The following is a 25,946-nucleotide window of genomic DNA, read 5'->3' as shown; positions in this document are numbered from 1 at the left end:
GGATGATGAGGGAAATGGAGGCCATGTCCTTTAAGCATATATTGAAGAAAATTAAGAATTTTCTTTGAGGAAATTAGTAGTAGAGGAATTTGGTAGAAACAAAGGAAGACTTAATTGGAAATTTGTAGCTATTCTCAAGAGTGTGAGGGACTGTCAGGAAGAAACATTAGACTGTTTCTGATTCACTCTAGAGGGCAAAACTAGGAGCAGTAGGTGAGAGTCACAGAGGCAAATGCTCCCTAGATGCAGGAGTGTGTGTGTGTGTGTGTGTGTGTGTGTGTGTGTGTGTGTGTGTGTGTGTGTGTGTGTGTGTGTTAACAATTTAAGCTGTCAAAAGTAGGATGGTTTGCCTCAGGCACTAGGGTTTTGTTCCTGATCAAGAAAAGAATGAATATCCACTTGTGGTAGTCCTAGTCAAGGGGGTTCCTATATCCATATAAGTTAAATGATATGGCTTCAGGGGTTCCCTCTAATGCCAAGATTCTGTGGAAATACTGCAGTGCAGCATGCAAGCTTATTTAACCAGAAGGAAAATGCAGAAAAGCACTCCACAATTTAGCATCAAAAACTTTCTTCCAAATCAGGAAAGTATTTTACACACATACATACACACACACACACACACACATACAACATAATACATATAAACACATGTATATGTGAGATGCCCCATTTCTCACTCCTCAGGGCCTGTCTATCACAGCACAGACACTTTCAGTAAAATCATACATAGTCTTGTCATTTATGGAACAAGATGCAAGAAAACAGTGGCTGATACAATTTCCTTGACCTGCTTTGGGAAACATTGGAAAGAACAAGCGCTTTGGTTCAGGGGGTGAGCCTCAGAGATTCTTCATGCATTTCCCATGGCTGTATTATTCTGATTTACCCTGGCAAGGTTTCTTCTCCATAAGAGATTGCAGGAAGATGCATATTTATATGTTTCCAGCCATCAGCCAGGGATCTCAGATTCTCCTGTCCTTGGTGTCACTTTAATTAACGCAGTCCTATGTGCCTGGTGACAAAATTAGGTTGCAGGGAGACAGGCATTTAAAGTCCAGAATGGAGGGACTCATTTCTGTGAGCCAGTTTTTCTTCAGGGTCTCTATGGCTAATGCTGGCAATTCATTAAAAACCTCTTTGTTAAGGGGGAGGGGTACTGGATGTAGGGGAGTGGGTGAAAATTAGGCCAGCAAACCATCTCAAACCACATCTGCATAAGTAATAGAGGTAGTTTGTTACATTGATGCCAAGTGAGGGTATGTGTCCCTGGCCAGATGTGGTTGGTCCAGGCTCAGTGATGCTCGTGCCAACTTTATGATATGTTTGATTTAGGTAAAGAGAATGGAGCCTTCTGGGACTGGGCTGTTATTAAACACCATCTGCAGTTTTTCCTTTAATTAATATTGTTAGGATTAAAATCCCTTGCTTTCACTAGCACATTAACCCCTTAGGCTTATGGAAAGGTAGGCAGAGGTTTTAACTTCCCATAGACATATCAAATTCAATATGTCTGAAACAAAATTCATTAACTTTTCCCCTAACCTCACCCCTCTTCCAGATTCTTTATTACTATCTAGGTTACTGTTGTTTAGCTGATTAATTGTGTCTCACTCTTAGTGATCCCTTTTGGAGTTTTTTCTTGGCAAAGATACTTGAGTAATTTACCATTTCCTTCTCCAGCTCATTTTACAGATGAAGAAACTGAGGCAAACAGGGTTAAGTGACTTACCCAGAGTCACAGCGCTAGAAAGTGACTGAAGTCAAATTTGAATTCAGGTCCTCGATTTCAGGGCTAGCACTCTATCCACTATGGTGCCATGTAGCTTCCCTGTCTAGGATCCAATCAGCCAAGTTCACAGTTTTACTATTCTCCTCGGTAATTCATTCATATCTAGTCAGTTGTCAAATCTTATAATTCCTTTCTCCACAAAATCTCTGCTATATATCTTTTTTCTCTATGTACATAAAGTCACCACCCTAGCTCAGGCCCTTGTCACCTTTTTCATGGATCATTACTATAGCTTCTTAATTATTCTTCCTGTTTCAAGCCCCTAATGGGGTGGGGAAGCTGTGGCCTTGAGGTGGCCTCAAGACTGTAGGTTCCTCTCCCCCAGCTCTAATCCATCTTCCACTCAGCTCAGGTAACTACCACTCCCCATCCCAACTCTAGTCAATCAATTCCAGGGGCTCCTATCCTCTCCAGGATTAAATATGAAGTGGTTTATTTGATATTTAAAGCTCTTCACAACCTGACCGTTTTCTAAGTATCCAGTCTTAGGCATTATCTAGACTGACCCACCTGCTGGTCCCCACATAGGACACTTCATTCCTGGTCTTTCAATGGGAAGTTTGCCCTCCTACATTCACCTCTTGGAGTCACTGGCTTCCTTTATCAATCACTTTAAAGCCTACTATCCACAAGTGGCCTTTCCTGTCTCCTGAGCTGTCCTCAAATATTAACTCCTATCTATTTTGCATGTATGTTGTATTTCCTGATTAGTGTGCATCTTGTGTTCTCCATTAGAATATTAGCTCCTTAGACCAAAGATTATGGTTAGGTTGAGTTGGTTTTTGCTTTTGCTTTGTAACTTAGTACTCAAAGTAGTACCTGCCTAATAAGAAGAACTTAATAAATAAAAGAGGCAATGAGGTAGTACAGTATATAGAATACGGGTCTTAGAGTTAGGATGATCTGACTTCAAATCCTTCCACAAAAACTTAATGTGACCCTGGGTGAGTCACTTAATCTACCTTAACCTCAGTTTCCTCATTGGTGAAATGGGAATAATGATAGCTTCTAACTCACAGGGTTGTTGTGACAATCAAATGATATAATATATGTGAAAATCACTATATTATTATCACTATTTCCTTCTTATTAAATGCTTGTTGAATGATTGATTGATCTTATTTATCATTAAGAAAAATGAGTATTTACTGGAAGGTTTGTCAGATTCTGGCCCCTGCTCCTCAAGATTTCTCAGCAGAATTATTTGCTCTTGTCCTTTTTCTTTCTGACTTGGAGAGGGAGCTAGCCCTATATTCAGCTAAGGATAATTCCCTCTATTGAAACTACTCTGTCAAAGGTCATTGAAGAGGTTCTAATTTGAATAACACTAAAACCTTTTCTCAGTCCTGGTTCTTTCTGACCATTTAATCCAATTGATTACTGCTCCCTGTGCTGGGGAGGCAATTCATCATCCCAGGAATATACTCCATCTTTACCTCTGTCAGTTGGAATTCTTTCCAGACTCAGTTCAGGTGTCTTTTCCATGGAGTTTTTAGTGCTTTCATCAGATTATCCTGAGTGATAATGAACTGTTCAGGTCCTATTTGTATCCTCCATCAGGAAATTCTTAAGGTCTTTGAAATCAGGGCCCAACTTGGTTTTTTGTTGGTTGGTTTTTTTGTTTGCTTTTGTATTTCCAGGGCTTAAAACAGTGCCTTTCACACAGTAGGCTTTAATGTATATTTGTGTTACATAAATATGGTATGTTTATAAATATATCTTTATATATTTAAATTATATGTATGGAATGAAATTCGATTAAGTTGAATCAGTTGGGTATGGAGATCAACCCCTGTGCAGAGGAGGATCTTAAGAGGGCAGAAGTCAGATATATGATGGTAATGTGTCCCCAGCCTGAAATCCCCCATGTCAACATCTACGAAGGCTACATAAGTCCCTCATATAATATACAAACATAGCTAATGATATAAATGCACTAGAAAGATGAAATGAAATGTGATGCAAGGGATCGAAAGAATAAAGTTGCAGTAATAGCAGAAGAGCTGAGGGCAGACTTAGGATAAAGGGGCAGCCAAATTGAATAGGAAATTTGATAGGAGAGAGAGAGACAGACAGACAGACCAAAACACACAGAAAGATACACAGAGAGACAGAGATAGACACACACAGACAGAGAGAGACAGAGAAGGGATGAAAGAGGGAGAGAGAGGCAAAGACAGAGAGAGAAACATACAGAGAGACAAAAGAGAGACAGGAGAGATATACACCATTACATATATTGGCAGAGATATAATTTAACCAAATCTGTAGATGAAAAATATTTTCTTGTCTTTTTACCTAACATGAGACCAAATTTCTAACGGATCATAGTATTAAAAAGAAAATTCTTTGGTCAGACTTTCAACATGATTAATGAGGCAAAACTCAAGAAAAGGAGAATTAAGCAAAATTTATTGAAAAATATGATAAGGTGGCAATATATCAAAGGCAGATCACTAGTAATCAGCGGGGGATTCAAGATGGAGTCAGCTTTTCTTGCTAATCTTCGTGAGATAAAGACAATTTGGATAGTTCTATGTCAGCAAAAGGAGATAGGCCAATGCATCTCTGCTCCTTCTCAATTGCCAATAGGTAGAGACTAACAGGTAGGGAGTGATGGATAACCACAGACACAAAAGCTGCAGACTGGGTGACACCTCCCCAAACACTAACAAGCAGAACTCCAAACAATGGGTCACTGAGTCAGGAAAACTTTCAAAAATACTTAGAAGAAAATCTTAGGAAACACCTATCTAGCCCACTCATTTTAGATTCAGCTTGGTAATGCGCTGGATATATCACTGAACCTGGAGTCAGGAAGACCTGAGTTCAGATCTGACCCCTGATATTTTAGCTTTGTGAGCATGGGCAAATCACTTAAACTCTGTCTCCATTTCCTCATTTGTAAAATGGAGATCATAATAGCACCTACCCCCTGAGATTGTCCCAAAGATAAAATTGTACACTATTTTTAAAGCACTTGGAAAACTTTTTTAAAAATTTATTTATTTTTAATTTTCAGCATTCACTTTCATAGGATTTTGAGTTCCAAATTGTCTCCCTATGTCTCTTTCCCCCAGCCTAGGACAATGTGTCATTTGATATAGGCTCTATATATACATTCATATAGAACCTATGTTCACATTAGTCATGTTGTAAAGAAGAATTAGAACCAGTGGGAGAAACCATGAGAAAGAATAAATGAGAGAGAGAGAGGGAGGGAGTGAGAGAGAGAGAGAGAGAGAGAGAGAGAGAGAGAGAGAGAGAGAGAGAGAGGGAGGGAGGCAGGGAGGGAGGGAGGGAGGGGGAGGGAGGGAGGGAGAATACAATGTGCTTCAATCTGCATCCAGACTCCATAGTTCTTTTTCTCCATTTGGACAGCATTTTCCATCCTGAGTCCTTCGGAATTTTATTGGATACTTGCATTGCTAAGAAGAGATAGCACTTTGAATATCTTAAAGCACTATATAAATGCTAGTAACTACTACCACTCCTCCTAAATAAACATATGTTTAACCCTTTCATACTTACACCTAGGTGCTAAGGATACAAATATATAATTGAGTTCCCTTAAGGATCTTAACGTTCTCGGGGTTGGGGGCAGAACACAATAGATATAAAGACAAGTCGGCATAAAGTTTACACAAAGCATTTGAGGAGGCAACGCTACTATCTAACTCCCCAAAGAAGTATAGAATACAAATAACTAGTGGGAGATGCCAAGAAAGGCATCATATGGGAGAAGTTGCATATAGACCATTGCATCTCAGAACTGAAATACCACAGCCTGGCATAGTTTCTGGCACATAGTGGGTACCTGCTAGATGCTTAATGATTGTTTGGAAGGCAAACATATTAAAAATCATCTCTTGGAAACCACAATCTGTTGCATGAGTCCTCCTTATCCACCCCTTCACACTACCCATAATACTGTTCAATAATCAGTTGAGATCATCACCTGGTCTTTATCATTTGTGATACAAAGGAGCTCACTACCACAAAAACCAGCCCATTCAAACTCTGGATATTCTTCCTTCCCTCCTTCCTTCCCTCTCACCTTTCAAGATGTTCTAGTTTTTCTCCTTCTGTCTTCCAATATTATCTGTGTTTGTATTGGCATGATAGTCAAGGATAGGCTGTTTTTGAAAACTACCTATGACAAGAAGAACTTTTAGCTTGCCCTCTCCACTTTGCCAGAGCTCAGAAAGTAAAAGGGAAGGAGAAGGAAGGCAAGAAGAGAAAATGGAGGATGAATGCATGCAAATTTCTCAGGTCCCTATGGGAGTGTTCTGTCCAATAGTTAAAGGGTTGGTTGGGTGGGGAATCAACCTCTTGCCTAGCTCCATGATTGTGAATGCAGGAGAATGACTGGATATTAAGCAGCAGGGGAATGAACATTTCAGCAGAGGCCTCATTTTCTTGTAAACACTCTCAGTAATAAATAACGAAGGATCAGGGAGCCGCAGAAGCAGCCGGGCCTATCTTTAAATAAAACATGTTTTTGAACATTCCCACAAAATCCTCATTTTTCTTTAACGAGTCAGGTAGCTACTTCTTTAGACAGATATCTCCTTCTCTGAATCTATTGAAAGCTTCTGTTTTCCAGCCATAAAGAAGAGACTTGTCTATGGAGGGGCTTTGTTTTTTGGTTCTGGCCTTTCATTGCAGAACCCCATAGGGTGAGGGGAGGGGAAGCTGCACACTTCCAAGAAGTCAGAGGACAACACAGCTATTTGTTCAGCTACATTTGAAGGAAAACTCATTCACTTTGTTTCATTTGGGTGTTTGTGCTTTGGGCCATGCTGGGTGACTTGAGACAAGCTCTCTCGCTGCCTCTTGCTTCCTAGGTGGCAAATCTGCCAGAGCTCTCTGTTGTCAAAGCTTTGGGTATTTAGAATGACTAGATTTTAATTACTAGATGTTTGTGATTTGTAAAATCTACCCTGTAGTTGTTGTGGGCTCCAGCAGGCATAATGAAATGGGATTTGAATTTTCAAGGAAAACACACAGTTTGGAGTCCTCAAACAGTAAGTTGAAGGGATAGGAAGGACTAAGCAGCATCAGTATGTTAGTTCCAATGGTAAATTCAAGGTATTTCCTTAAAAAATCACTTTCCCAATGGTGATAAAGATGAAAATCACCCATTTCTTCAGGACTTTGGAAAGACAGGAAAACTAATCCATTGTTGATGGAACTGTAAATTGGCTTGACCATTCTGGAAAATAATTGGGAATCGTGAGAGAAAAGTTACTAGATATCTAATATCTTTTGACTTAGTAATGCCACTATTGGACAGACATCACCTGCAGAGGGCTGGGCGTAAAAGGGGAGGTGTTTATTTGTATTTGTTTGTCCTTTATAATTTCTCAGCATTCACTTCAATTGTTTTGTGGTTGAAAATAACCTAATATTCTTCTACCCTGAGGAACAAGTAATATGAGGAATTCAAGGAGACATGGGGAACTTGTATGAACTCATCCAAAGTGAAGAAAGCTGAACACAGATAGCAATATACCAAATAATATATTAATAATAATATTTAAATAATAATTTATTTGTAATAATAAAAATATTAAATAAGAATAATATTAATATTATTATAGATGAGCACCAACTATATGCAAGATTCTGGAGAAGTAATTACAAAAACAATGAAACATTTTCTGCCCTCAAGAATTACGCTCTGTTCAGGGATCCAACATATATGTATTTGTCTATATGTGATATTTATAAAACAAATATTTGCTTCTCTAATGCTTGGATAAGAGGGTAAGAGAACAAATGTTCATTAAGCACCCACTATGTGCAAGGAATTAAACTAAGCACTTAATAGGCTATATATCATTTGACTCTCACAACAATCCTGTAAGATGGGTGCTGTTACTGTTATGAGTCAGGTGTTTTTCAGTCATGTCTGACTCTTCATCACCCTATTTGGGGCATGCTTGGCAAAGATACTGGAGTGGTTTGCCATTTCCTTCTCCAGCTCATTTTGCAGATGGGGAAACTGAGATAGAAATGAAGTGTTGTATAATAGGAGCAGCAAGGCCAGTTTGCCTGAACCATAGATTGTGGAAATAGTACTAATGTTTGGTACACCTGTGAAGGTAGGGTCGATCCAGGTTGTGAAGGGTTTAGAAGCCAAAATGATAGCATTTTAATTTATCCTAGAGACAACACAAAGCCATTGGACGTTATTGAGTAGGGGAATGACATGGTCAGATTTTCATCATAGGGAAATTGCTTTGATAATGATGTGGAGAATATATTGGAATGGAGAAAGACATGAGGCAAAAAAAATGGCAAGAGTCCCCATGAGAAGTAATGGGGTCCTGAACTAGGGTGGCCAAACTCTGACTTAAGAGTAAGAGATTTCGAAAAGGAAGAAACAGTTAGATTTGCTAAGGATTAGATGTGTGGAGTGAGGGAGAGGAGGGCTTGAGGACAACAACAAGGCTGTAAATATGGGTGACTTTCAAAAAATGATGCCACCTTTTTCAGTAATAGGAATGATCAGAAGAGGAACCATTTCAGGGGAGAGAAGTAATTTCTGTTTTGGACATGCTGAGTTTGAGACATTCACCAATTTAGAGATGACCAAGCGGCAGTAGATGCCGTAGTACTAGAGCTCTGGACAGAGTTTTAAGATAGTTATATAGATCTGGGAGTCATTTATGTGGATGTAACACATAATAAACCCATGGGAGCTAATGAGCTCAGCAGCAGAGATAGTAGAGAGAGAGGGAAGAGAACTCAGGACTAAGCTTTAGGGTGTACCCACAATGATTATGAATATCATTCCCTATGATTTTTTTTTTCTTATTCACCCCATATATATTGTACATACATAGCTGTTTTCCCGGGGATGAGGGTGTATGTTTCCCATTCTTTGCTTCTCCAGGGCTTAGCATAGTGTCCAATGCCTCAATCAATCACACATTTTTGCTGTCTACTATATTCCTGGCACCGTGCTAAGTTCTGGGGATGCAAAAAGAGGCAAAAGAAAGTCCTTGCCCTTAAGAAGTTTACAGTCCAATGAGGGAGACAACATGCAGGTAAATATTTGCAAAACAGGCATATACAGGATAAATAAGAAACTGGCTGAGGGAAGGCACTAGAATTAAGAGGGAATGTGCAAGACTTTCACTAACAGATGAGATTTTAATTGGGACTTAAATGAAGCTGGGGAGGTGAGTAGTTGGGAGTGAGGAAGGAATGCATTTCAGGCATGAGGGCCAGCCAGAGAAAATGCCCAGAAATAGAATGTTTTGTTCCTAGATCAATCAGGAGGCCAGTGTCATTTGATTGAAGAGTATGGGGGAGTACAGTTTAAGAAGATTGAAAAGTAGGAAGGGGCTTGATTATGAAGGTTTTTGAATCCCCAACAGAGCATTTCATATTTGATCCTGGAGGCAATATGGAGTATGGGGTAATGTAGTCAACGGTGCTTTGGGAAAATGATCTTAGTGGTTGAATGAAGGATAGATTGGAGTGGACCCTTAGTAAATGCCTGTTGACTTGCAGAAACAACAAAAATCACTAAAAGACAGCTGAACTCAAACTAATTGCAAAGAACAGTTGTATAGTTAGAACACAGATTTAATAAAAACAGGGCATAGGTTTTTGCTGTCAAAAGAAAGCTGGAGTATTAGATATACCTGTACTAGCAGGGAGAGGAGGAGATCTGTTATATATGCCTTAAGATGGAGTCACTTTATCACATGTTATTATTGCTATTTCTTTCCTAGCTGCTTTTCTTTCTTTCAAAGAAAAGAATCATGTGTATGGGAGAGTACTGGAAAGATAGTAGTGACTGGAGTGTAAAAAAGGCAACTATAAAACTTTTCATATTAAATGAAATTTAAAATAAAAATTACTCCCCAGTGCATGATTCAATCAAGTACTGAACAGGTGTATTGCACTTGAAACAGGCTGATATATAGACAGCCTAAAATTATAGCTCCTTGGCCCAGGTTTTCACTGACCCCTAAGAAGTCCAACTCTGAAATTTGAGATGAAGTTAATGGAATGAATAACATTTGGCTTCAAAGGACATAAAACAGGGGGAAAAAAATATCCTATGCTGTCCGAGTTCCAACTCTGTAGCTTCAGGCAATCTTACAGCCTTCCAGAAATGGCTCAGACATTCTTACTGAATGGATCTGGAGTGCAGTGGATGGAATCTCACATTTACAGGTTCAGAACAAGGGATACTTTATCAAGGAACAATGGGACAAGATGAAGAGTTTTAGAAGTTGGTAATTATCATCCTTCTAGGACCTTACATTGAACCTTCTATTGCCCTTTTCCTATGTGTTTTTTGTAGGATATGGAATTTTATAGGCATTTTTGTTTGTATTTTATATGCTGTAAGCCCCAGGATGGCAGGATCTCTATCATGCAAAGTTTGCATTGCCCACTTTATAACTACATCTGAGCCTAGCACAGTATTCTGTGGGTTTTATCACTTAAATTTGCTTGATTTATTGAGTGACTCAGTGAATAAATATTATGTTGTTAGATTTTTAGCTTTCCCAAAGGCCATCCTTAGATGGTCATATATTGACCATCTGGACTTTAGTATATAAAAAACCTGAGCTTATCTTCCTCTTCAAACAAATACTCCAAATCTCAGTTTCATCATCCACAAAACAGGTGTGATGATATTTGCTGTGCTTATGTCACAAGATTCTTGAAAAAAATAAAAGGAAAAATGAGATATAAAAGTGCTTTCAATATTCAACTTCTTAAGGGCTCCGTAATCATCCCATTGTTTTAATGAAATTCAATGGGATTTTTTTCAAATCGCTCAGCATTTTTAGTCTGCTTCACACATAAACTCTTAATTACATTCATATTTATACATATAGTGCTTAGTTATATTCATTTGTAAATAGGTGTGTATTTATAAATATTTTCTTCATATATATTCTTGCATTCACTAATTGCTGCCCACATGGGTATTAGTTATATCCCTCTAATTTGTACGTAAACAATTTGTACATAAACTCTTTCCTTTCCACCTCTACTCCTACTTCCCCCATGTTTTCTTCCCATTTCACATTTAGCAAGTCTAATATTTTTTTTCTTTGTATCATTTCTAGGATTCGCCTTTACCCTTCCATTTCTATTGCCTCTGCCCTAGTTCAAACTTTTATAATCTCAGACCTGGATTCCTTCAATTCAAGCTGCTGGTCTTTTTAGATGCTACTATTCCCCTTCTAATTCATCTCGAAAAGAGAAGTTATTCCCATAGTGGATTAGTATCAGAGATTTTAAATTCAAATTTCACTATTACTACTTATTACCTGTGTGACCTTACCCAAGTCAGTTTCCATTTGTTGGGTCACAATTTGCTTACCTATACAATTAGGAGTGAGTGAGTGTGTGTGTTTATGTGTGTGTATGTGTGTGTATGTGTGTGTGTGCGTGTATGTGTGTGTGTGCACATGTAAATGAAGAGGATGAAGATTTAATTTTCTCTTTTATTTTTTTCTCTGTGTCTTATTATCCAAAGTTTTATGAAGTCAGGGACCAAGACTGTTTTTTTCTTGAAAAATATCCTCCATAGTGTTTATTATTCTTTATTACTTTTACCTTGGTGTCAACTTTATGTTTAAGGAAGGATTTTCAGATCTCTTTATTCCTCCACAATATCTGTCCTGACTACCAGTCTCCCATCATTAACTACCTCTTGGACATTTTGAATTGGATACTCTCTAGGCATATCAAATTCATCCTGTTCAAATTAGAACTCATCCTCCCATCCGCTGTTAATCCTCCCATCTTCCTCACACAAGAAATCATCCCTACTTTGTAACTTTGCCTATCCCTCATCCCTGGAATGGTTTTTTTTCCTTCTGCATCTTGAATTCCTTCAAGAATCAGCTCAAATCCCACTTTGTGTAACAGACCTTTCACAGCCCCCTGCCCAATCCATTGCTTGTGATTTCCCTCAACATCACCTCCTATTTACCCTTATAAATTTTTCATGTGCGTAGTTCATTTGCATATCATCTCTTCCCTTAGAAGTTGAGCAAGGACTCAAAAACTATGTTTTGGCTTTTGTTTTTATCCCTAGCGCCCAGAAGATGATAAACACTTAATTGTCGCTTGTTGTTGTTGTGGATGTTGAGGATGATTGATGATGATGATGATGATGATGATGATGATGATAATGGAAATAAAAGACAGAAAGAGGGAGGAAGAAAGAAGAGTAAAGGCGAGGGTATAGTATGGAAGCAAAGAGGAGAGGAAAATGAAAACACTCTCATGATACAGAGGATGATGCAGTGCCTCAGAGACAAAGAAGGCAATTCCCCAACCTCCCTTGGTGCTGCTGCTGCGATTTCCAGTTTAGTCAGATCTTAATGGATTAGGAAATTCAGTCATTATAAATTAGAAGTTAATGGTGCATTCTGTTTTTATATTGATTCTCAGCAGCAAATATTTCAGAATCACAAACTCCCAGAGCTGAAAGGGACTTTAGAGATCATGGAGACCAACTTCCTCATCTTAAAAGTGAGAGAATTGTGACCTAAAAAGGTTAAGTGACTTGCTAAAGGTCACACAGGTAAGAAACTGCAGAGCTGGACTTAAAGTCCAGGTCTCCTGACTCTAATTCCAACACTCCTTTTGACCACACTGCTAATATTCCGTGCTGGGAAGCAGGGTTTCTCCTGGTTCGGGAGATACCACCACATGGCTTCTGAAACTATGGATACCAAGGGTTTACTAGGGAAACTCATTCAAATGTGGAGCGAGCTGGCTTACAATGGTGGAAGAAGGCAAAGGCTTGGTCTGAAGTTGTATAATTCAATCAATTCACAAGCATTTATTAAAGATCTTCTAACTTCCAATTCCAGTGCTTAGCACTGGAAATATTAAAAAGAAGGCCAAAAAAGTCTTTGCCCTCAAGGAGTTCATGATGTAATAGGGAAGGCAGGGATAACATGCAAACAGCTATACAACTATGTATAAATTATGTATATATATATTTATATAATATATACACATATTCATATAGATACATATGCACACACATGTATATACACACACACATACACATACATACATACATAGCTATTCCTTCCACATTGCAATTTTCCCCATTGCAGTTTCAATATTTTGCAGGTTGGCATAAGAAACTAAATTGGAATTTTTGGGGAGATAAGGGTTTGTGGAAGTTACAGATGACACAGAAAAGGTTTAGAAACTCAGAAATGCATAAAATATATGTATATTATTGTATAATATCAAAATATTTTATCTTTTAATACTGTAAATACCCCATAAAAGAAAATGAAAAAATTCAGACTTCTTCTCTGGAAGGGAAGACCAAAAATTTTATGTAAATTTTCCACATCATGAGGGCACTGCATCCCTGTGATGTGGAAAGGATAACTGTACACACATAGAGATACACAGACATGCACACACACATATACATATTTTGGTATATGTATTAGGAAGTAATCAAACTTAAGAAGGATTGGGAAAATCATCATATAGAGGGTGGGATTTTATCTGGAACATCAAGGAAGCCATCCATGAAAGGGGATGAGGAGGGAGATAGCTCCATGAATTAGGCACAACCAGTGAAAATGCCTGGAGTTAAGAGATGGGGTGTCTTGTTTAAGGCAAAAGTAAAGAAACTAGTGTCACTGGGTTGAAGAGTACATTATGTGTGAGGGGTCATGTGGAGAGGTTCATAAAGAGGTAATAGGAGCTGTGGAACTTCATTGGTCAGAACTGTGCTTTAGGAAAATCATTTTTATGCTTGAGTGGATAATAGATTGGAATAGGGAAAAAATATTTTCATCATACTTGGCTTTCATTTGGATCAAAAGTTAAAAAATTCCTGGGACTAAAGAAATTCCAAAACAAGAAAACTAAACTTTTATTTACACCAATTAAATATTTGGGGGTGGGGGGGGAATGTCTGTTGCTTAGATATCTTACCATTTGTCTTATTTGAAGCAGGTTGATTGATTTTGTTTTTCCTTACAAACAACCACAAGGAATATTCTTACATACCTACTGGGGAGCACTTAGTCTGCTCTCCTTATGGGTAATGAACATTTTGGAGGAAGGTTAACCATGACGAATGGACTGCTTCATGAGGGAGTGAATTCCTCATCTCGGATATTCTTCAAATGGAAGACAGATGATTGTGTGCAGTGTTGTAAAGCATGCTTCTACTCAGGTTCAAATTGATTTTTTTAAACTAGGAGCCTATACTTTGTACTTAATAGGCTGAAAGGGCTATTTAAGATCATCTAGTAATAGTATTTTTATAGATAGGAAATGAAACATGGACAGGTTATAGACTAAATTGCCCTTGGTTAAATGGAGCCTGGATTTGAGTCTACATCTTCTGACCTTTGATTTGGTTCTGTTATCCCACTGTCACACTGAAATCAATTGACAGTTAATCAATAAGCTTATATCGAGCATCTAATATATAACAGGCATGCTGCCAGGTAAGATGATCACAAATATATATATATATGAAAGAAACGTTAGCTACTCTTGGTGTACTTATAATCTATTGGATTTCTTCAAGCTTTGAGATTCTATGAGCCTGTGTTTTTTCTATAAACTTTTTTGACCTCCATTTATAAAATCAAGGAAGGCTCTATTTACAGTGATATTTATTGGGATACCGGAGGAACTTCCTCTGAGATGAAGGTGGAAAGAGAAGATGCTAAACACAGCCTATCACATGCATTGTCCCTACTCCTAGCCCAAGACTTAAATGAATTAAGGAAAAACGTGGGAACATAGACCAGTCATTCATGTTCCATGTCTTTACTCCCTTTGACTACTCTCAAATTTTACAATGCTTAAGATTTTCCATGTTTCCCAGGAAAAAGAGAAAGCTGGGAGAAGAATAGAGGTTTAGGAGGAGATACTTCAATGAGAAGAGGAGAATACGTAGGCATAAGGATCAGGGAAGAATTTGATGGAACATTAAGATCACTGGTTTAGAGTTTTAAGTAAACAGATGCCACCTAGTTTAACACCTAAATTTTGCACTTGAAGAAGGTGAGGCTCAAAAATGCTAAATGGCTTACCCAAGGTCACACAGGTACATCCTCTAATGCCCCAAATGGTGCTTGTCCCACTATTACCCACTGCCTAGCATTAGTATCCAGGGAACCCAAGAAATAGGCTTTGAAGCTTCCCCGAGGGAGATTGGGGCCAATTCATACCAGAGCATCCCTTTTGGAGTCAGACACTAAAGACAAAACAAAGAATGCTTGTGGAAGGAGAATATTCTGCTAATTAAGAAGGTATTTGTGATCTTTCTTTATAACACAATCACATTAGGAGGGATAATTGGACCTCAAACTCCCGTGTTTTTCAAGCTACTCGACCTCTTTCTTTTCTCCTTAAGAGATAGTAATAAGAGTTTATGACTTAGATTTATAAGGAACACAATTACAACATCTTACTAGTTGGTGAAACCTTTTTAAAATATATTGAATATTGATTTCTTTCCTGTTACAAGTATATTTATCTCCATTGCTCATGCAACTACTTCCTTGACAGACAAAGATATGTTTACAAATATTCTGCATTGATTTATCTCATGAAAGCCCATCTATCTATTTTTGTTGCAAATATATTTTAAAAATGCTGAAATAGATTTATTAGGGTTGGGAAAAGAAAAGCTGGAAAGGAAGGGTAAAGTTATATCAGTTGCTATCTTTCTTTTTGTGTACTCAGAGAGGAAATTTGATTTTATTTTGGTTTTCCTGGAGAGATGACTATGGTGAAAGAGAAAACTAGGCCTAATTGCTTTGAAGCAAAGAGAATGTTGCAGTGTTAAGTTGAAAGGGTGGGAGTTAGACAAGTTCATACAAACTGAGGATATGGCATCCTAAGAAAAGTTATGGTGAGACATGCAGCCAGCAAAGTGGGGGAAGCAGCCTTCATCTCATCAAATCATCTTAACCCACCTTGGTCACATATTACCTGTGTCATCTTGAACAACTTATGTAACCTCTCTGAGTCTCAGCTTCTCCATCTGAAAAAATGAGAGAGTTGAACCAGCTTCTGAAGAAGAGACAGCATGTATCAGATGGATCTAACAATCTTGGACACCACCTCCCCTCAGACAGTCAAAACCTTTGTCATTTGACTTGCGGCAGAGATTTCCTATATGAGTTGACTCTATAGAATGTGAACTCTGTGAGGGCAGGAATTACCTTATTGTTCAATTTGTTTACCGAGAGTAGTACAGCATAACATTTGCACCTGATTCACTTATTAATTATTGTTAATTAATTATTAATTATTTTGCATTCATTCATCTTAAGTAAAGAAAAGCAAGAATAGCAGATTGTGTTTCTTATTTTATTTATTTGTTATATTTTTGTATTTTACTTTTATTTCAATTGTGACTTTTTTTCAGCCATCTATCATGTATGGTAATTTGCGATTTGGCACAAGTTAGTACTAGAAATGAAAAGCACATAAAATAGACATGGAAAATAAAGGAAAGTGTGAGAAATGAATGTTTGAGATGGGAATAAAGGGAATAGAAGGGAGAGTTCCAGGTGAAGTCTGAACCTAAGACTTATGTATGCATCTTGATACCACAAATATTAATGAGACTTAATGGGATATAGAAAAGATGCAAGCCAAAATACAGATTTTAGTACTGCAGATAAAACATCTAGTTAGATATTGTTTGCCCACCATGGCAGTCTCATCAGGGAGGCATTCACTGTTGCATAGCTGTTGCTTAGAGATTGGATTTAAGAGAGGTGCCTGGCTGAGTTTGTTGCTGCAGCTCAGGCCAGAACGGGCTAATCCATAGAAGGAGACACATAGGGAGAAGAAAGAAGCCTCCTCCCCACTCTCCAAAGAATATTTTTGCATAAATATAGAGAGGGAAGCTGTTAGGGTCTGAGAAAGAGGGATGGAGGAAGCTAAGGTATGAAGGTGGAAGGCAAATATGTGGAAGAAACTGGCGGTGCTCAAGCATTTCAAAGTTGAAGTAGACCAAGAAAGCAGTGGCTTCGAAGTCATAAACATTGGGGTTGCTAGCATGGCAAAGGGGAACCTCTCCTCTGACCCACAGAAATGAAATAACCAAAGAGCAGTGAGGTAGCAAACCCCATCATTCCAAATGCGGGGAATGAAAAAGCCCTCCACTGGGGCTCACGGGCAGTTACATATGCATTTCCTACTAGAGGAAATGGCAGCAATTTAAAGCCTTTCAGGACTTGACTCAACTGTGTAATTCATCCTGATGTTTTCCATTCATCAGAAGCCTGGTGTTTGTTTGTATTAGCATGATAAAAAATAACAAAGGTGGGAGGAAAAAGTAATAGGTTTTAGCCCCTTACGTTCCAGGAAAGTGGCACCAGTCACAAATCTGGAGCCTTTGAAGGAAAGAAACACTATGCTTCAGTTATACACCAAATAATGAACACTCATTACAGAGACAGTTTTGTCCGATTCATTTGTTTCCTTCCATCTATGATGCATGGAGATGGATGCCAATAGATATGGTTGATGTATATAGAAGTGACAGATGAGGCATTTGGATGCCTGTACAAATGAAAAAGTGTATGAAGAATACTTTGAAAATCTTATAATACTGTGTGGGAGTCTAATATCATCATCATAATTATTATGAATTTGTAGGAAAATAGAAATATATTTCAAGTTCTTTGTAGGCAAGTTCTGTGGCTTCCACTATGGTGCTCTATAGTACTTTATTGTGATTTTGGGATTCTAGAGTGGCAACTAAGAATAAGTACACATAAGATAGAAACTCTCAGTGGGCAAGAGTGAGAAAGCAGAACTTGGTTCTTTTGACTACATGGAAACATTGGATTCCCCTAGGTAAGAATTGTGTGACTTTATTTCATGTGGGTAAACATATTGCTCAGTTTATTAAAATGTACTTTGTGAACTCAGTCATAATAGATTGGGGTGAACAGGGCTTTGATCCAGGATGCTGTGCTTTGACCTAGGTGATGAGATTTCTTCCTCCTTGGAGTTACAGTTACCATATCTTTATGCCCTGATTCTCAGTCTTCTATCATCCTCAAGTGCCATGAAGTTTGGTTTCTCCTCAGAAAATATTCTAAATCGGATATTTCTCAGGCAATAAGTAGATGGAGTCATGAAGGCTAAGAGTTAAAAAGAGATCCATTTGTACTGAGATTGGCAGTGAAGGTAGATTATAGGTAATCCTTGAACAGGGCAACAGATGGAGGATTCAGAAAGCAATGGTGGTTGCTATCAATATCTCAAGCTATCTGTGCCATTTTAGTATTTCCCTGTTCATGTCTGAGCCAAGCAAGGGCTTCCAAGGCCTTGTGGTTGGGCTTTTAGCCATTCCATTTCCCTAGGAAAGAGAGACCTCTGGAGAGAACTTGGAAGGCAGTGGAGGCAGGGTATCCAACTGGCTGCCATGAGTGCTAAAGGATACAGGATTCTATGCCTCTCTTCAGATATATAGTAGAAATATGATCAATTAGCCAATGGAAATTTCAGCAGCATGTCTCCCCCTGATAACATCTTGATGTTTTTCTGCCTTTCAGAACATTTCAGGATCTGTCCAAACAAATGGATATATCTTATGGCACAGTCAGAGACTCAGCAGTATATGAATACTTCAGAGCCAAAGGGACCAATCCCTTGGAACAGGACAGCACATTTGCCGAGCTTTGGAAGACCATCAGTAAGAACAATGGGGCTGATAACTGTGTCTCCAACCCTTCCGAAGGCATCAGGAAGGTAAGGAGAAGCACAAGATACCTTGCATTTCCCTGATCTGAGAAAGTTAGCAGGGTATGATGATGATGATGATGATGATGATGATGATGATGATGGTGAGCACTTGTATAGTGTTTTAAGGTTTGCAAAATATTTTACATGTGCTGTCTCAGTTTCATCTTTACAACGACCCTGGAAACTAGGCTGAAGAGAGAGAGTGATTGACTTGCCCAGGGTCACAAAGCCAGTTCTCAGAATTCAATTTCAAGACTTCCTGGTCCCAAGTCTAGCACCCTACTCACTACTCCACCTAACTCCTTAATGACATGATCACTGGCTGGTCATAGGGAGACTTTTGGCCTAGTCTTGACTTTGCTGCTAACTAGTAATTCACTTCACATACAAGGACCTCAGTTTCTTTCACTGTAGAATTAACAGATCGGCAAGAATATTGCTGAGGTCTTTTCCATCCAGGAAAACAAGAAACTCAGAAAAATAAAAATAAGATAACTAGTATTATGGATAGGCGAAGGAAAGTATCAAATAAATGATAAAGATCATAAGTGTTAGCATTCAAAAAAAAGTGAAATCACCCAAAAGTGGTGGTTGAGAAAGGATAGACAGAGAAGGTAGACCATGAAGGAGGGATACAGTAGAGGTAAGAGGGAATTTTAGGCATCAATATTGTGTTCCCACCCCTCCCCCCAGGGGGAAATAAAAGAAAGAGAAAGCAGGTTCTTGTTCATCGAAAGAAGTTCAAAACAATTTGAAAGACAGCATAATAGAATTGAAAGGGCATACTCTTGGTGTGATCTTGGGAAAAACCTATTTGAGTCTCACTTTCCTTATCTCTAAAATGAAGGAGTCAGATTAAATGACCTATAATATTCCTTCCAATCTAAATCTATGATCTTGTAAGCAAATGTATAAAGGTGAGAGTATACACAGTATTCAAAAGAGGGAGCAACCAAGCCAGCCTGACTGAATATATTTAAGGGTGTGACAAAGAGATAGAAAATTGGCTTGAAGTGGATTATGGAGGGCCATCCCTCCCTTCCTTGCCTCGCCTCCCCTCCCTCACTCTCTCCCTTCCTCTCTTCCTTCTTTCCTCTGTTCCTTCCCTCCCTGCCCCTTCCCTCCCTCCCTCTTTCCCTCTCTTCTGCCCTCCCTCCCTTCCTTCCTTCCTTCCTTCCTTCCTTCCTTCCTTCCTGCCTTCCTGCCTTCCTGCCTTCCTGCCTTCCTGCCTTCCTGCCTTCCTGCCTGCCTGCCTGCCTGCCTGCCTTCCTTTCTTCCTTCCTTCCTTCCTTCCTTCCTTCCTTCCTTCCTTCCTTCCTTCCTTCCTTCCTTCCTTCCTTCCTTCCTTCCTTCCTTTCTTCTCTCCTTCCCTGGCATTAAGTTAGAGATCAGCAATTCCACATTTTCTCTCTGTTGCGTTTACCATCCTGACCACCATCCTCTGAACATGTTGTAGTTTTTCAAAATTCTTCCCAAAGTACAACCCCCTGAACTGAATAAAAAATCTGGGCATGGTCTTATGAAGGAAAAACTTCCACCTCCCTCATTGTGGAAATTTTCTCTTAATGCAATATAAGACAACTTTAGCCCTTTTTTAGCTGCTGTGTCACATTATTGGCTCGTATTGTGTTGCTATCTTTTTCCAACTAAGTTTAGAAGGGGAATGGTTAACTAGGTTAAAAAAAAAAAACAACAACTTTGCAGCCACTTTCTCTGACAAAGATGTCATTTCCAATATATGAGTAATTGATTCAAATTTATAGGATTAAAAGCTATAACCTAGTTAATAAATATCAAAGCATGAAGTCAGTTTTCAAAGGTAGATAATCAACTTTTCTAGTCATATAAAATACTCTTAATAACCAATAACTAGAGAAATGCAAATTAAAACAACTTTTAGGTTCCATTCTATATCAGTCATATCAACAACATTGACAAAAAAAAAGGAAAATGACAATTGTTTGCTGGGTTCCCCCAAAATATGCACATTGAGACACTTTTGATGGAACTGTGACTTGATCAATTAAATGTGGAAAGCAGCTTGTAACTTTGCTCCAAAAGGTAGTATACTGTTCAAGCCTTTTGATCCAGCAATACCACCCATAGATATCCCAAAGAGATGAAAGAGGGATATCTTATATATACTATAATATTTTTTAGCATCTCTTTTTGTAGTGTAATAGAACTGGAAACTAAAATGGTGTGGATCAGTTAGTGAATCACTCAACATATTATGGTAGGTGAATGAAATAAAGTATTATTATGCTTTAACAAATGACAAAATAGAGTTTCAGAGGGCATGAAATAATGCAGGGCAGAATTAGAACACTCTATACAGTGTCAACACATTGAAAAACAGTACTTTGAAAGACTTCAGAACTCATCAATGCAGTGATAAACCAAAGGACTGCTGATGAAGCAGGCTACACACTTTCTGACAAAGAAATTATAAACTTAAGCCACAGAATAAGATACACAATTTTAACATAACCAATGTGGGAATGTGTTTTGCCTGTCTATGCAATTTTTTTACAAGACTTCCCCCCTCCAGTAGATGGAGGTTGGAGGGAGAAAAACAAACATTAGATAATTTGAAAAAAAAAAACACAATTTAAATAACGGATAAATAAGAATGTGATTGGCCAGACAGGACTATTATCCCAGATACTAAATGACTCCACAATAGTTTTTCCCTTCCTTCCCCCTCAATAGACATGTGTTTATATCTTTGGGGCAAGGTAGAAAAGTACTGATACCAGACAGTTTTGTGGTAGCCATTCATAATCATGGTAGTGATTTTCACTGAGTCTGGTTTTCATAAGGTTCAACAAAACAACTGATCCTGTGATCCAGAGCTTGAGGCTTTATCACTAATTCCAGCTGAAATCATCCTTGCCAGTCTGGCACAAGGCATCCACAAAGAGGGGGAGGCACATTCTGGGAGAACCTGTTTATGCCAGTTCTTTCTCTGGTGGTAAATCCGGGATCTGAGAGAAGCAAATTCCTGGAAAAGAGAAAGAAAAGTCAAAAAGCAGGATTGGAGGAATACATACGTGATCATCACACACATACACACACATACACACACACATTCACAGATTTCACAGAGTTAACATAGTTTTAAGACTTTTCCTACTGATTTATAGGCCAATAGTCTGTTTACCACTGAATAAAACTCATCAACATTAAAAAAAATATGAGATTCATTGCAAAAAGGGAAGTTATAAGACTTTGGACAAGACACAAAAGCTTCAATTTCCTCATCTGGCAAAGGAAAGATCATCTCTAAGGCCTTTTAGATTTCTTAACGTATGATTATCTAGAATTACATATCTCAAGAGTGGCTGAAATTCATCATTCTTCTTCCTCTAAAGAAAGTAATCAGAGTCATGGAAGAGCATATTCTGATGACAAAAGTTCAGTGATGGCTGAAGGAGCTCAAAACGGGTGGTGAGTTGGGGGTGAATCTTCAGGCAAACTCTTGGTCTTGTCTGCATCTTGACAACCAAGCAAATTAATAATGGTATAAATATTCCATGTTGTTGAAAAGGAAATAAATCTCTGCCCCCCTGCACTTTTATATTTTAGTATACAGTTTTTCTATGACAAATGTTTAATCTCAGGATAGCTTTTTTACTGACTCCCAGCATGTTACTCCTGCTGTCAGTGTGTACAAAAGGAAAGCAAACATTTTAATATGAACCTAGGAAAAGAGTAATTAGGAAGATGAATCATTAGAGCCAACAGATAATCTGTTAGCAATGCTCCAGATCCAGGATGCACATTCCTTACCAAGCCAAAGTTAAGAGAGTTTGTTCCTTGGAATATTTCCAAGAAGTCACTTTTAAGTATGATCAGTTGTCTTTTCAAATCAGGACTCCAAAGAAAAGACTTCAATATGTCTTCATCTTCTTGATTCAAAATTTAATTCTCATGCATTGAAATTCATATTTTTCAAGGCACTATTTTTAAGATTTCAGGGTCCCTGTGATCTTGTCCACATAGACCCTCTGTCTATCTACACAGAGAAAAACCACTAGTAAAGCATGAGATCATAGATCTAGAGCCAGAAGACATACCAAGGGTCATCTAAACCAATCCCCCTCATTTTACAGAAGAGAAAAATGAGGCCCATGGAGGTTACAACTCATGTCTGAGATTTATAGTAAAGAAAGCCCCCCTCCCCCCCAAAAAAAGAAGTTTTTGGCTTATGTGGAGATGAACTTCTCCAGCTAAGCAAGGATGGTCCTTGAATACCAAATATCTGTTGGGTTGATTGTTGACCCCAAACTCAAAGTATTTCAGATGTAGTAGAATCTTCCAGGACTTGTAATTTGCTAACGTGGTTTTTGTGAACCAGGGCTTACTTCCATGACATGATAAGACATTAAAGGTAGAATTTAGAATGGTAATAATGTATTATGTCTGGGGTTCATATTGGACTTTATTATGAAAGAAAATTGAGGGTAATGGACATGATACTTGATTAGAGTCTGGGAAATTCGGAAAGATCATGTTCAAATCCTGCCTGAATGAAGGAAGATTATGTAAGGGAATATTATTTTGTTTTTAAGCTTAGGGGAGAGTAGGTACATTAATTGGCGAGAAAGAAGGACCAAATAGAGAGGGAGAGATCAAAAGATTAGAGAGAAAAAGGAGGTGATGATTACTGAGAAAATCCATGAGAAAAAAATCAGAGTGGATGGGATTAGGGCCACATATTGAGGTATTAGTCTTGGCAAGGAAATGGGCCACCTTATCTTCAGAGGCTGGAACAAAAGAGGAGAGGATGGGAGATGATCCATGGAGAGAAGTTAAATAGAGAGAAGAGAAGAAGGAGGAGGATAAGATGTGTTGCCTCTAGTTTTTCAGAAAAATGAGGTGAGTTTTTTTTTTCTGTTGAGATACAAATAGGAGAGGATAGTATAAGAGGCATGAAGAAAGAAGATAATGGACTTCCCTGTTGACCTCTCTATATATGAGGAAAGTAGTCGAGAAAGGTTTCTGGTTCACCATCAGTATTCTGGTGTAGTGGAAAGTCCAGAGCCTAGAATCAGCAAAGATGTGTTTTAATCTCACCCCTAACTATAAGCATGTTGTAAATAAATCTCTTGGCTTCTTGTAACCTCTGTTTTACCTTACAGTGCAATACCTATAATACACAAAACACAGGACTGTATAGGAGTCAAATGAGGTGGTACACATAAAGTGCTTTGCAAATCATAAAATGCTATTGAATTTTTATTATTGATGACCCTAATCTGTCCATTCAGAGGAATGTGCAGAACAGGGATATTCTAATCACAGTATTATGTCCTGTTAGTCTATGTGTGGGGGACTCAGTATTGTCTTCATTGAAATGTGTCCATTTAATACATAGTGGTGTCTTATCTTGTATTTTCTTAGAGAAGAGGGAAGTTTCCTGTTTGTTTATTTTTATCCCTAGACTGGAGATGAGTGATTCAGTACTAGTGAGCTTTGTCTTTTGACTGAACTAATTTAGCTCTTCCCTGGGTTCTTAGCTCTTTTCTCTAGTCTTTCCATGTTGCATCCTGGAAAGAAGTAGACTCAAACAACTTTCGAGAAAAACAAGTATCTAGTCTTGGCTGGGTTGGTGGAGGGCTCTCTAAATATTTTGTTCTGGTTTTCACATTTTATGGTATCATATGGTCACCCAAATGTAAATATCTAACAGTGAGTGAGGTGTTCTCTTTCACTGAAGATATTGAAGAAACAAAAGAAGACTTGGCTAGTAATCTCATGTAAGCAAAAACTAGAGTAGAAGACCATTGAACATCATCGTCCACAATAAAATTCCAGAAAAAATCTCTGAATCATTTACTAGGTATATATCACTATACTTGATATTGGGGTGCAACGATAATATTATGGATGCTGTACTATCTATTCTCAAAGATGTGGCAACCTAATGAAGTAAGTAGAGGATTAGGAACTCATTATGCTAAAGGGTAATGGATCCCTCTAGAGACACCAGTGATGAAATCATGGTGTGAGAAGGGGGAGAGAATACTTGATTTGAAGTCATCATACCTGAATTCGAATTCTGGCTCTGTCATCTCTTACCAGTGTACTTTGAGATAAGCTATAACCTCCCTGGGACTCAGTTTTCTCTTCTGTAGCCTGATGACCTCAGAAATCTTTTGTAACTTTATATCTAGGATTCTGTGTATTCCTTGACTCCCTGGGAAGTTTACATTCTCATCCTTTTGAATTTGAATCCAATATATTCAAAGGTCACTTCTTACATTTTCATTAAAGGAATTTATGTTAGCCTAGATTTCATCCAGTGTTGATCTTCCCAAACTAATGGACATGGAGAATAATTGGGACAAAATGTAAGTATTCCAGTCTGCTTTAATTTCCCATTCAGCATGACCCCATAGGAAAGGAATCAGGGTAGATTCTAAAACCAGTTCCAACTTCATATTCTTGTTGTAGTGAGGTACTATACACAAGAAATGTCTAGGTGGCATGGTGGGTAGAGTTATGGACCTGGAATTAGAAAGATCTCAGTTCAAATGTGGTGTCAGATACCTAGTAGCTATGTGTTACTAGTAGTCACTGAACCTCTGTCTGCTGCAGTTTCCACATTTGAAAACTGGATGTGATAATACGTCTGAGGGCTGTTCTGAAAAAAAATCAGATGATATTTGTGAAAAGTTTTGCAAACCTTAAATCCCTAAGTAAATGCAAATAATTAGTAGTATTATTAATTTACATCTTTTCTTATTTCACACACTGCCTCTTTCATTTTTTAAAAATTCCTCATACCTTATCAAACTCACCTTATTGTCCAGTTGTTTTTTGATTGTGTCTGACTCTTCCTGACCTCATTTGGGGTTTTCTTGGCAAAGATCCTGGAGTGGTTTGCCATTTCCTTCTTCAGCTCATTTTACAGATGAAGAAACTGAGGCAAATAGAGTTAAGTGACTTGCTCAGGGTCACATAACCAGAAAATCTGAGAGCACCAGAACTGACAGTTCTTACCAAACTAGGAAAGTTTTGAGGTTGAGACCTGACATCAGGTCATATTTCTGAATCTGATGATGAGACTAAGGGAACTAAGAGAGAGGCTCACCCTTAGACTAGCCTCAGATTCCTGAATCTGAATTTCGTCACAGAAACCCTCAAAGATTATTTGTCAGAAAAATGTACTGAAATCAGAAACTTTTGTTTTACATTTCCATTTCTGCCTGATGTAATGCCTGACTCTTAGTACTGGGGAGTTTTAGTAATTTATTTAGTAAATACTTTAGTAAATTTAGTAAATAGAATAATTTTTATTGAATTACTAAAATGTAGAGTAGATGCAGTTACATCATTGATGAGGAAACTGAGGCAAACAGGGTTAAATGACTTGCTGTACAACTCTCAGCAA

The 25,946-nt window shown here is 38.2% G+C and overlaps 1 protein-coding gene across 4 annotated transcripts in view; it reads left to right on the top strand.

The window, feature by feature from the left end:
* Positions 1-25,946, top strand: part of GRID1 (glutamate ionotropic receptor delta type subunit 1) — a 1,146,328-nt gene that overhangs the window by 1,056,544 nt on the left and 63,838 nt on the right. For all 4 annotated transcript variants that reach the window (XM_072628547.1, XM_072628546.1, XM_072628545.1 and 1 more), the window contains one exon: positions 18,358-18,553. In XM_072628547.1, coding sequence (XP_072484648.1) covers positions 18,358-18,553 — 196 coding nt within the window. The remainder of the gene's footprint in view (positions 1-18,357; positions 18,554-25,946) is intronic.

Source organism: Notamacropus eugenii, chromosome 1, assembly GCF_028372415.1.
Source record: "Notamacropus eugenii isolate mMacEug1 chromosome 1, mMacEug1.pri_v2, whole genome shotgun sequence".
NCBI lineage: Eukaryota > Metazoa > Chordata > Mammalia > Diprotodontia > Macropodidae > Notamacropus > Notamacropus eugenii.
This window is presented reverse-complemented; position numbering and strand designations above follow the sequence as displayed.